This window comes from Agelaius phoeniceus, assembly GCF_051311805.1.
Source record: "Agelaius phoeniceus isolate bAgePho1 chromosome W unlocalized genomic scaffold, bAgePho1.hap1 SUPER_W_unloc_2, whole genome shotgun sequence".
Taxonomy (NCBI): domain Eukaryota; kingdom Metazoa; phylum Chordata; class Aves; order Passeriformes; family Icteridae; genus Agelaius; species Agelaius phoeniceus.
The window spans coordinates 9,979,832-9,991,802 of NW_027509867.1; the positions used below are offsets into that span (position 1 = coordinate 9,979,832).

General features: G+C 49.0%; 1 protein-coding gene across 1 annotated transcript; it reads left to right on the forward strand.

The window, feature by feature from the left end:
- Positions 1-10,366: 10,366 nt before the first annotated feature.
- On the forward strand, positions 10,367-11,299 carry LOC129131468 (olfactory receptor 14J1-like). The gene has a single exon (XM_054650458.2). The coding sequence runs from the start codon at positions 10,367-10,369 to the stop codon at positions 11,297-11,299; it is 933 nt and encodes a 310-aa protein (XP_054506433.2).
- Positions 11,300-11,971: the final 672 nt, after the last annotated feature.

The window sequence follows — 11,971 nt, forward strand, 5'->3', positions numbered from 1 at the left end:
CTATATATATTTTTGATGATGAAAAAAGTAAATAAACAAATAAAACTTAAATAACCCAAGAGGAGAATGTGAGACCAGGACCTGCTAGCCTAGAGATTATGGGAGTGCAGCTCAATGTGCCAATGTCTCACCACATCTTTTCCTCCTCGGGCCTCTCCTCTTCCTCTTTGGCCATGTTTTCTTTGTGTCATTTGTGCTGCTCTTTGTTACTTGGCATTACAACGGGGCCACCATTGACCTGTTTGGGGGACAATGGATCCAAAAGATCCTGTATAGTCAAAGGTTTTCTACCTAGGTGTGTTCTGTGCTCACCAAAGGCCTGAGCAAAGAAACAAAGAGAAGTGTGCCCAAATCCCAAAGCTTTGCTCCTTTGCAACCTCCCACAGATCTGGCTCACAGGGAAAAGTCACTTGTATGTATATTTACCTGGGACAGCAGTCCAGCTGTGTTGTTTGCACCTTGTTTGCAGAAGGATGAGTGCACTGGGAGGCCAATAACAAGTGACAAGGGTTCCTCCAATCTGTACTGCAGCCTGGGTGCCATTCAGCCCAGAGCTAGGGCATCATTTGTTCCCATGGACCAGTGCTTGCCAGTGTAATGAATTCCTGCACAGCTGGAAGAAGCAATTCTGGATTCAGCTCCAGCTCTTGGTGGGCTGCATGATCATTGACAATGCTGCCCTTCCAGAAATTATTCTGCAGTTTCCTTTCATAATCATTTGAAGTTTGAAACTTCACATTTCAATTTGCTTTGTCTTAGGGAAAAACACTTCTGGCCCCGGTGCAAACTGTACTCTTTTGACAGCAAAGTCCTCATGGTTGCCAGCTTCTGATGTCACACAATGTCACCTGGCTGCATGTGTTTGCTTAGCTCTGGGTCTAGTCCTGGCCTAGTAAAGCCCAGGCAGGGTGGCACGTTGCAGGGAAAACGGGTCCATGAGCTTATGGGGTTGCCATCAGCAGCAGAGTGAATGTGCCCTTTGGGGATTTCTCTGGAGACAAAATTAGGGACCTACTCCATGCCACAATATTCTCTTAGATCTTTCTGAAATATCCTAGAAAAGGCTGTGAAACTTCACATTTCCTTGCACACCCACTGCTTGAATAGGGGCATTTTTGTCCCTCCTCAAAGCCATTGCTCTTGCACATCAGAAACATGAACATCCACCAAGAGGAATGATGCATGGTCCTCCTGCTGCTGCTTCAGAGGACTGGGAAGTGCAGACCTGGGTATTACCAATATGAGCACTTAATTAGCATTTCATGCTCCTTCGAGCTGTCCAGATCTCAGGGCTTTCTGTTTCAAAGCAGCCACTGCACCATCTCTAGGGAAGAACAGGAAATGGGAAACAGTGACTGCCAGCCCTGCAGGGGTGTGGGGGAAAACCTGAAGTGTCTGCATCAAAAGATGAATGGGAAGAGTGTAATTGCCAAAGCCATCCTTCATTAGGATAGCAGGACCAGTTCTTTACTGCATGCCTGCATGAAAACCATTTGGGATCTCCTTTGTGTATCTCATGCAGAAAAGGAGCTCTTAATAATACCACGCTGCTTAAACCAGATTGGGATGTGGCTCTGTAGTGGTTCACAATGAAGCAGACTGCCTGCTTTGTCACTGCCAGCCCTGGTGAGCCTGCGAGGGACTGTAGTGTATCCCATGCCTGTTTTGCCTCCAAGCAAAGCTTGGTTTTCCTTATTAGTGTGGAGTAAATAGAAGAATAATAAAATGGACAATTAAACTGGCCACTTTGGAGGATATGCTCATGCTTTCTCATGTCAGTCCTGTACCTCATGCTCCCAAGGCTTGTTACTCATCATGAAATATTTTAACAAAAAAACCCCAGCTCTCATGTTACATCTGAATTAAATTGCATAAGATCATCAAGAATTCTGCTGTCAGGAACAAGACAAGAGCCTTCCGACACTCACTTGCAGCTGTCCTGGATTTCTGCAGCCCTTTGTGAAAAGCTGCTGCAGACAGAGTGTTTGGAGTTGGTTTGGGCCTTTATGAGGGATCAGTGGAGCAGTGTGCAGGGCTCTCCTGGCAGAAAACTGTTTGTCCAAGCCCAGGGACATGGTGCCGGCAGAAGCGGAGCGGCCCCGCTCCCAGCCCGAGAGTCTGTGAGCTGAGCCACGCCGGGGAGAAAAGACAGCGAGAGGCTCCAGCCCAGCTGCTTCCCCTGCCCTGACCGTTCCAGGGAGCTCTGCCATGGGAGAAAACCGACGCCAGACGAGCCACCGAGCTTCCATCAGCTGCTGGAACTGCTCCGTGACAGCTCCTGTTCTTCCCGAGAGAGAACCCGGCGCCTTCTTGGAAAACGTGTCAATGGGGGATTCTGTTTGTCAATAAACTGTTGGGGTTTTTCCCACTTTCATCTATTAGTAATAATTTTCTATTGCTGGAAAGGGATTGTTGGAACACTATAGAGGAGATGACTTATTGCACAATGTCCTGTTTTAAATTGTTTCAAACTGTGTGAGACAGATGGCTTCACATAGGAGCATGCCCAAGGCTGCTGAGGGGAAGGCACAGAGGAAGACAAACCCAGTATTTCTGAGGGAAACTCCTTGACACCAAACCAACCTGAGCTGTCAAACAGCAGACCTGATGTTTCAAGACACGGGCCAAAGGGGAAAACTTTCAGTGTGTTTGGTGCAGGCTGGGTTATGCTCGAGGCAAAGGTGTGTCAGTGTGTTGGATAATACTCTTTTCAGGACCTAGAAATGGGACAACTGAGAGGTGTTTTAAAAACTTTTATTCCATTTTCAGTCTCATGAGAAGGGTGAGACAATACAGATCTTATAATTCACACCATCACAATCAGAAGCTGAATATTTCCTAATTATAATACCTTTTAAGTGTTTCTTGGTCTATCTGTTTTTTTCCACGCCATGTTGTAGATGCCTTAAAGCCAATTATTTCAAACTACCCCTTGTGGGTTCCACTACAATGCATCTTTCATAGCTTTATTTTTCCAAAGTCTTATTTGCAAGGCCATCTTTCGAAATTTTTTTCTAGCTCCATTTCTCTCTCAACAATATCTGTCCTATTCCATGGCATTTTTAAGTCAGCATTTCTTGTCTCAAGATTTATATACAGATTCATACTGTGTGGGCCTTCTATTAGGCTCTAAAAACTTTTTACATATCCTTTTTCCACATCAGTGCACTTGGCTCCTTCTCTCCTCATTGTGCATGGCAAGCACAGGGGCCCAGAGCTCCTGCAGAAACCATCACAGCACTCAGTGGGAGCAAACTTGTGTCCAGTCCTCACCTGGAGCTGTGCTGCCCAGCATTCCACCTCACTGGAATGAGGAACTGTTCCTGCTCTTTCAGAAGGAGCTAAGGAGGTTTGGCCGTCAGATCAGCTCCTTCCCAGCTCTTGATTTGCTGCCCTGGGGGAGCTGCTGCTTGTGGCAGCACTTGTTTCACAGCTGACAGCCCTGCTCTGCTGGCCTGCAGCCATTGCAGGAGCCTTTGCTGGTGACATTGAATGTTTCAGATCTTCTTAAGGAAAGCTCAGGGCAGAACTTGTCAAAAGAGCATTGCCTGGGTGATGCTTTTAACATTGGATCTTTCCTCCACCAGTGTTCATGTCCAGGGGCCTGTGACCCCGAGTGGGTGCTGCCTCCTGAAATCCCGAACAGCGCAGGGTGTCTCCCAGAGGCAACCTGCCACCACCTCCAACTCAGGCTGCCCTGGCAGTGCCAAGCGCCTCCTGCAAACTGACATCAGGAAACTGGATTGGTGAGTTTTGATTCCCATGAAAAGGGTTGGCATTCGTGTCCAGGGGCCCATGGCCCCAACTGCGCTGCCGCCTCCTGAAATTCCGAATGGCGCACAGCATCTCCCAGACCGAAGCTGCCAGCACCTCCAACTTGGGCTGCCCTGGCAGTGCCAAGCTCCTTCTGCAAAATGACATCAGGAAACTGGGGTGGTGAGTTTTGTTTCCAATGGAGAAAGGCCTGCGTTCAGCCCAGGGGCCTGTGGCCCCAGTTGGGCTGCTGCCTCCTGAAATCCCGAACAGCTCAGGATGTCTCCCAGATCCAACCTGCCACCACCTCCAATTCAGGCTGCCCTGGCAGTGCCAAGCGCCTCCTGCAAACTGACATCAGGACACTGGAGTGGTAAGTTTGGTTTCCCATGGCAAAGGGCTGGCATTCGGGTCCAGGGGCCTGTGGTGTAACAACTCCCCCAGGCCCCAGAGTCTCAGACCTCAGGCAGCCACTGGTGACCAACAGGGACAGGAAGGCAACAGGACCGGTCTGGGTTTAGCAAAACCCAGGATCCTTTATTGTGCCAGGGACCAAGACAAGAAACGAGGGGCGGAGGGTCATGGATTTTACATGAAAGGGTAGGGGTGGTGTTTAGGGTTGGGGTCCAATAGCAGGAGGAGCAGGGGACTGCAAAGGGGTGGATCAAGGAAAAAACTAAGGAAAAAAGATCAATAGAAAAAACTAAGGCAGGGACATTGCAGTAGAATTTACACTAATGGGAGTACAGGAAAAGAAGAACATTCTGGGGCCATTCCTTATTTGACAAAATGGAGTGGAGTGTTTCTTCCTGGGCTTCCGGGGTCACAGCCCACAGGATGGAGGGGTGGAATCTTCTTTAAATCACACCCCTCGCCTGATGCTCTCTGTCTGGGTAGAATCCCCACCTCCTGGGGCGGGGGAACCCCATACCTCCCCCTTTTTCTTTCTTTTAGAAACAGGGGAAAAATTAAAGTTATAGCCCTTAAATTAGTTAATACTTATGAGGTAACTTATAGATAGATTATGACAACTCATAAAGGGATTCCCAGGGACATAATAATGAACAGTAAAACACTATTAACATGACAATAACAATTATAAAACTGATAATTTTAGCTAAACTTGAGACAATAAACAATCTTAATGGAAAGACTAAACATGAAGGGGGTACACACAAGAAGATTAAAAGGTATAGGTAAGAAAGTAAGTTTAATGTAATAATTAAAGTAACACTTAAGCCTTTTCTTTCATTTCTTTGCTCTCAACTTAATACCCTTATTCTTAGTAAATTAGTCCTTCTCTTTTTTGCTCACTCTCTTACTTTCTCTTTTTCCTTTTTTCCTCTTTCCCCTTTTTCTCTTCCCTTTAAACATCTTTCAAGTATTCTATACTATCACTTCTTGACTTACAATCAAACAGCTTATGCACACCTTCTTTTCACTTGCTTTTCACTCTAATTAAAACTTCTGTTATTTTTCTGCTAACAAAAAATTGTCATTTGCAAGATCAAGTACGAAAGTAAAACACATAATTTATAAAAACACAAAATGAAACTCATCATTTGTAAAAAACTTTTTAAACCAGTGAAAAATCAAGCATCAAATTAGACTTACACATTTATCATGAGATATTGTTTTTCTGCAGGGTTCCTTCCATAAAGGATAATAGGGTATAAAGAGTGTATTCTGGAAACTTGATTTTTCCAATTAATTAAAATAAAGAGATTTAAAAACTTAACATGAGTAATGGGAGTTAGGATTGTTTGTGTCATATTAACTTCTTGTAACATTAGTTGAGAACTATTTACATTTATGTATATATTAAAATGAAAAGAGATAATAATAGTCTGTAAAAACGAAATTAACATTAACAAATGAAATAATAATTCTGGTATTTAATAGCTTACATGAGTTAAATTAGTACTATTAAATCAAGCTACTCCTTTCTAATGAAGACTGGGGGGTTGGAAAAGGTTAATCAAACAAACATATCTTTTGTGATATAAACATGATCTAGAACTCGCTTAAAATTAAAATGATCTAAATACAACTGAAAATATATTTACCAGGAAGGGGGAATAAAAAGGGAAGTGTTAGGGTTTCTACAGAAAACTTGCACAGTTACATTAATTTGCTGTCTGGAGCAGGCTTGGTGATGATTTCTCCTTCTCCACCAGCTGTGCTTGGGAGCTCTGGGTGTCAAACTTTGTTGAGTGCAGTTTGCCATGGCGTGCTGGAGGTGCCTGCTGCTGCAATCCATGGCGGTGGGCACTGGCACAGGCACAATTTGGTGAAACACAAAGTTTCTTTGGGGAGTCTGGATGGCAGTGGCCGCATTCAAAGGAGGCTCTCGATGCTGAAACACAGGTCCCAAACTGTTTGATGGACTGGCCTGGCTTTGGAGGGGCCCTATGGTGCCGGCAGAGGCAATGAAGTGGGAGATCCTCTCAAGAGAAGGCGTGGAAGCCCTGATGTTTGTGCTGGGTCACTGTAGCAAGTTGTCTGGGGCTCTGCTAGGAGGGTTATGGGCATCACCATTTTGGGGGAGTAAACAAAAGAAGGTTTCTGCAGTGGGGTTTCTGGTTCCATCTTCCCTGGAACAGACGTGTCCTGTGATGGAGTGGTCACAACCTCCAGAGGTGGAGCCAGAGGCAAGATCAGGGCCAGGAAGAGAAGGTGAAGAGCAGGAGAACAGGTTCCAAGTGGTGTGGCCATCACCATCTTGGAAAGGAGGAACCAGGGTGGCATGGCCAACACTACTCTGGAGCAGGGCCTGGGGAGGGTGTGGGAAAATCAGAGGGGAAGAGAATAAGGTGTGGAGGAATGGCTACGTGACAGGGGCCACGTTCTGGACCAAGAATCGGGAGGATGCAGCTAATCTGGGTCTCTGCACCTGCAAAACACTGTGTCCTTGAGCATAGCTGTGGTACAATAACAAGCAGTGAGAGAGACATGAGAAAAGAAAGATGTAATCCCTAAGGTATGAGGAAGAGTTGATATTGTAGTATAGCCAATAGATTGCTTAGCTTGCAAAATATGTATGTGCTTATTGCTTGTTGTGCATAAAAGTTTGATGCTCTCTTCAATAAACGAAGCTTGCTACACACTCATATTGAGCATCCAAGTTTCCCTCAAAGTGTCTCAAGGCATGCATGGGTCCCACTGCGGTCCATCCCCAACACAGGCTCCTCATGGAGTCCTTGGAGGACAGAATTGGAGGCCAGGATGGCTGAAAAACCTCTCAGAGACTCGGTGTGGAAAGAAAAATCCAAAGTACCTTAAAAACCTTGAGTATCTCAAGGCATTAATGAGCCCCACTGAGTGTCAGTACAAAGCTCTCCAGGGACTCATTAAAGCAGATAATTGGGGCCATGATTGCACAAACCTCTCACAGAGTCTGTATCAAAAGGGAAACACCAAGTACCTTAAAAAACTGAAGTACCTTGAAGTATTAATGAGCCCCACTGAGTGTTGTTACTGACAAAGCCTCTCCAGGGACTAATTACAGCAGATAATTGGAGGCCATGATTGCACAAACCTCTCAGAGACTCCAAGACAAAAGAAAAACCTGAAATCCTTTGAAAAACCTGCAGAGAGGCTCCTGGCACAGAGGCGGCTCCTGGCAAGGGCAGCGCTTCAGAGAGACAGCTCTGGGCAGGAGCAGCTCTTGTGCCAGCCCAGCAGGGCTGGGGCACTGCCTGCAGCCAGCCCGGGCACAGCACAGAGGCACAGAGGGGTTAAACTCAGCCTGGGCTGGGAGCACAGAGCAGAGCTCACTCAGGGCTCACTAGAGCAGAAATCATCCCAGGTTTGAAACAGTCATTCCCTGGCTGTGGGAAGAGAAGCCGCAGTTCCTGCAGGGATCTCCTGGAGCTGGCACAGCCCAGAGCTTTTAGGACCTTTCAGGAGGACTCTCAGGGCTGCTCCAGGGCAGGGCTGTGGCCCTAGGGCAGGGCTGGCTTTCCCTGCTGCCCCAGCCCAGGCACAGCCCAAGGCAGCTCCTGTTGCCAGGCTCTGCTGCAGGGCTGAGCAGCCGGGGCTGCAGCCAGGGGTGCCCAGGGCTGTCCTGCAGAGCAGGGTCCTGCAGCCCAGGACGCTGTGCTGGGGCAGGGACTCTGCTGCCTGCCAGGGACAGCTCTCAGCCAGCCCTGGCAACTGCTCCCAGCGCTGGGCAGAAGCTCTGGGGGGAAGGAGCTGCCCTGAGCAGGGCAGGGGCTGCTGCTGAGAGGGGCTGGGTGGGGCAGGGCTGCTCCCAGCTCCAGACCAGCTGCAGAGGGCACTTCCCAAAGAAGGTAAGCCTGGGATTGCTGGAAAGATCAGGAGCTTTCCTGAGAGTGTTTTCAATTTCGTTCTTGGAGAAGGATGGGAAAGTTGGGGTGATGGCGAAAAGATTTTTGCATTTTACACATTTTTCATATATTCATAGCTCTGTAACTTAATATTATATAGTTATAAATCTACAATCCTTACTTAACACTACTAAATTCCTAATTAACTATAATAAACTAATATTACATACTTATATAATTATAATAATTAACTCTAGTACGTTTCCTAACCTTTCTCTTAGATTTTAGAACAATAAGCTCACTGTCTAAATACCTTCCTGAAATACTGTCTTATTATCAGGAAGAGAACCTTATTATCAGGAACAAAACCATTTTTTTAATTGACCAGAATGTCAGCAGTCATAACAAAAATTTTTGGCAAAGAAGCCTTTGGACCTATTCCAACAGGTTGAGCAGGGGGTGTGTAACACAATGGCCCTGTAACCAGGGCAACTGAATCTCCTATTGGATGTTCCTGTTAAATATCCTAATTAATCAACCTTAATAAATTGTTGAAATCAGGCCCCGGGTGTGCTCCATCCCCACTGGGACACCTGACAGCTTCCAATTAATGTCTGGTTTTTACTTTACTGTTGTAACACTGTTGCAAGGGGTTTTTTTTTCCTTTGGATTATAGACAGCAGGGGGATAAGAGAAGCAGAACAGGAATTGTTATCCCAGAATCCCAAAACATTCTAAATTGAAAGGGACACACAGGATCACCAAAGGAATGTTTGAACTTTTACAGAGAGTCCAGAACTGTAACTTTGGGTGGTCAGTGTCTCTGCTGGGAGCCTCCCAAAGGGCCCTCAGCCACTCCTCAGCCCTGCACAGCAGCAGCATCACCTTTGCAGGGCCCAGCAGGGCTCTCCTGAGCTGCCCTTGCCCAGCTGCACACAGAGCCTGCCCCAGCCAGGGCCCTGCACACAGGCAGGTTTCTGTAGGGCCCCAGCCAGGGCACACAGGCTGGGATGGGCTCTGTGAGCGCTGGCAGGGACAAGGCTCCTCTCAGGAGGGAATGTCCAGGCCCAGGGAGATGCTCAGGGAAGGAGAGGGGGCTGAAGAGAGCAGGGCTGGGGCAGGAGGGCACTGTTGGTGTGTGGGAGGTGCCGGGCACAGCTGGGCATGGGAACACTGTCCTGAGTGCCCGGCTGTCTCTGCCCTGCCCTCTCAGGCACAGCACCACAACATCTGCTCTTGGTTCTGCCCTGCCCTGACATTGGCACTGTTATCTGCTGCTCTCAGGGAGGCTCTGGCATCTGCAGCAGCTGAGTCAGGCACTGCCCTTGGCATTCCTGCCAGGCAGGGCGGTCCATGGGAATGGGGTGTCCAAGCTTCCCTGGCACCTGTGGGGCTGTGGGCAAAGCAGTCCATGGCAAAGGGGAATGAGCTGAGCCCCCTCCCTGTGATCCCATCATGGGCACAGCCAGGGATCTCCTTGCTGTGCCCTGCCAGGCTCTGAGCTGCCCTCCTGGGTGCAAATCTGTGCCAGAGCCTCTGGGAGTTCCCTGAATGTCCCACGGGGAAGGGCAGAGCTGCCACAGCTGAGGAAATGCTGCTGGGTTTGCCCAGGGAGCCGTGAGTGTCCTTGGCACAAGAGGGTGCTGAGACCTTGCCCAGAGACCTTGAGAGAGGGTGAGACACTCAGGGATCCCTCTGCTCTGGGCAGGGTCTGGTTTATCCCAGGGTGACCCAGGAGTGTGATTGTGCTCTGATTGCAGCCCAAGGTGCAAAGCCAGGGCAGTTGGGAACAAGCCCATCCAGCCCCTCACCTTCCCTGAGCCATGGGGAATCCTTTGCCTCTCCCATCTCTCAGTGGCCAACTCTGAGTGCAGCAGAAATGCTGGCGATTTCTGACCTCAGAGAGCCAGGAATGATGTGTGGGTAGGAAAACAATTTCTAAAACCAACTCGTGCCATCTATTTCCTTTAGAACTAGGAGTGCAGATGCTACCAAGCCTGTCTGCATTAGGAGTGATTCCCCTGACAAATCCTTAACATCTAGTTTTGTCCCTCTGTCACATGGCCACAAACCCAGGGCAGTGGGGCAGGGATGGATCCTTGGGAGCCCCCATGCACAGCCCTGGCTGCTCCTGGCACACTCAGCCAGCACAACTGGAGCTCAGGCAGGGACCTGGGTGAAGGTTTTCCCAGAGCAGGAGCAAGGCTGGGTGACTCCCAGTGGGACAGTCTGCAGGGAATGGCCCAGGTTTGGCCCAAAGCAGCCTCTCCTGACTTGTCACTGTCCTTTCTCCATGAACAGGTGCCCATGTGCAGTCCCAGCAAATGTCCAACAGCAGCTCCATCAGGCACTTCCTGCTGCTGGCATTGGCAGACACGCGGCAGCTGCAGCTCCTGCACTTCTGCCTCTTGCTGGGCATCTCCCTGGCTGCCCTCCTGGGCAACGGCCTCATCATCAGCGCCGTAGCCTGCGGCCACCACCTGCACACGCCCATGTTCTTCTTCCTGCTCAACCTGGCCCTCGCTGACCTGGGCTCCATCTGCACCACTGTCCCCAAAGCCATGCACAATTCCCTCTGGGACACCAGCAACATCTCCTACACTGCATGTGCTGCACAGCTCTTTTTCTTTGTGTTCTTCATCTCAGCAGAGCTTTCCCTCCTGACCATCATGTGCTACGACCGCTACGTGTCCATCTGCAAACCCCTGCACTACGGGACCCTCCTGGGCAGCAGAGCTTGTGCCCACATGGCAGCAGCTGCCTGGGCCAGTGCCTTTCTCTATTCACTGCTGCACACGGCCAATACATTTTCCCTGCCCCTGTGCCATGGCAATGCCCTGGGCCAGTTCTTCTGTGAGGTGCCTCAGATCCTCAAGCTCTCCTGCTCCAAATCCCACCTCAGGGAATTGGGACTCATTGCTGTAAGTTCCTGTTTGGTATTTGGCTGTTTTTTGTTCATGGTTTTCTCCTATGTGCAGATCTTCAAGGCTGTGCTGAGGATCCCCTCTGAGCAGGGACGGCACAAAGCCTTTTCCACCTGCCTCCCTCACCTGGCCGTGCTCTCTCTGTTCCTCAGCACTGCTTCATTTGCCTACCTGAAGCCCTCCTCTTTGTCCTCCCCGTCCCTGGATCTGGCCCTGTCAGTTCTGTACTTGGTGGTGCCTCCAGCCCTGAACCCCCTCATCTACAGCCTGAGGAACCAGGAGCTCAAGGCTGCAGTGAGGAGACTGATGACTGGATGGTTTCAGGACCATTAAACTGCAGGTCAATTTCTGCAAATTACTTGTAATAAAAGTCGTCTTTGATACTTCTTGTTGGTTTCATTTTGGAGATTCTTTTTCTTTGTTTTATATTTTAATATTTTCCACAAAGAAGTATACTTGTTTGTGCCATTTCTCTCCATTCCATTTTGGTTCTCTCCAACTTCTCTTTTGCCAGAGACTGTGTCAATGGGGGGTTGTGTTCTTGGTGTATTTACAGGAACTAAAGGATCTCCAAGCAGAGTTTTCTGCAGAGATGCCCTTTTGTTCCCTTCTCTGGAGCTGCAGCAGCAATGTCTGTGTGCAGAGCTGGGGCAGATCAGTGCCGAGCACAGCAGTCCTGCTCCTGCTGGCCACACCATTCCTGATCCAGGCCAGGAGCCATTGGCCTTCTTGCCCACCTGGGCATACTGCTGCCTCATGTCCAGCCTGCTGTCCATCAGTCCCTGCAGGTGCCTTTCTGCCTGGCTGCGGTCCTGGAACTCTCCTGGAACTCTGTCCTAGGCCTGTAGCACTGGGACCAAATATCAGGGCCTGGCACTTGTATTTGTTAAACCTCACCTTGTTGGATTTGGGCCCTGGATCCAGCCTGTCAAGTCACTGTGCAGAGCCCTCCGACCCTCCAGCAGATCAACACTCACATCCAGCTTGGTGACATTTACAAAGATG

Coding starts and splice junctions, on each gene's coding strand:
- LOC129131468 (XM_054650458.2), top strand. CDS start 10,367: ATGTCCAACAGCAGCTCCATCAGGCACTTCCTGCTGCTGGCATTGGCA.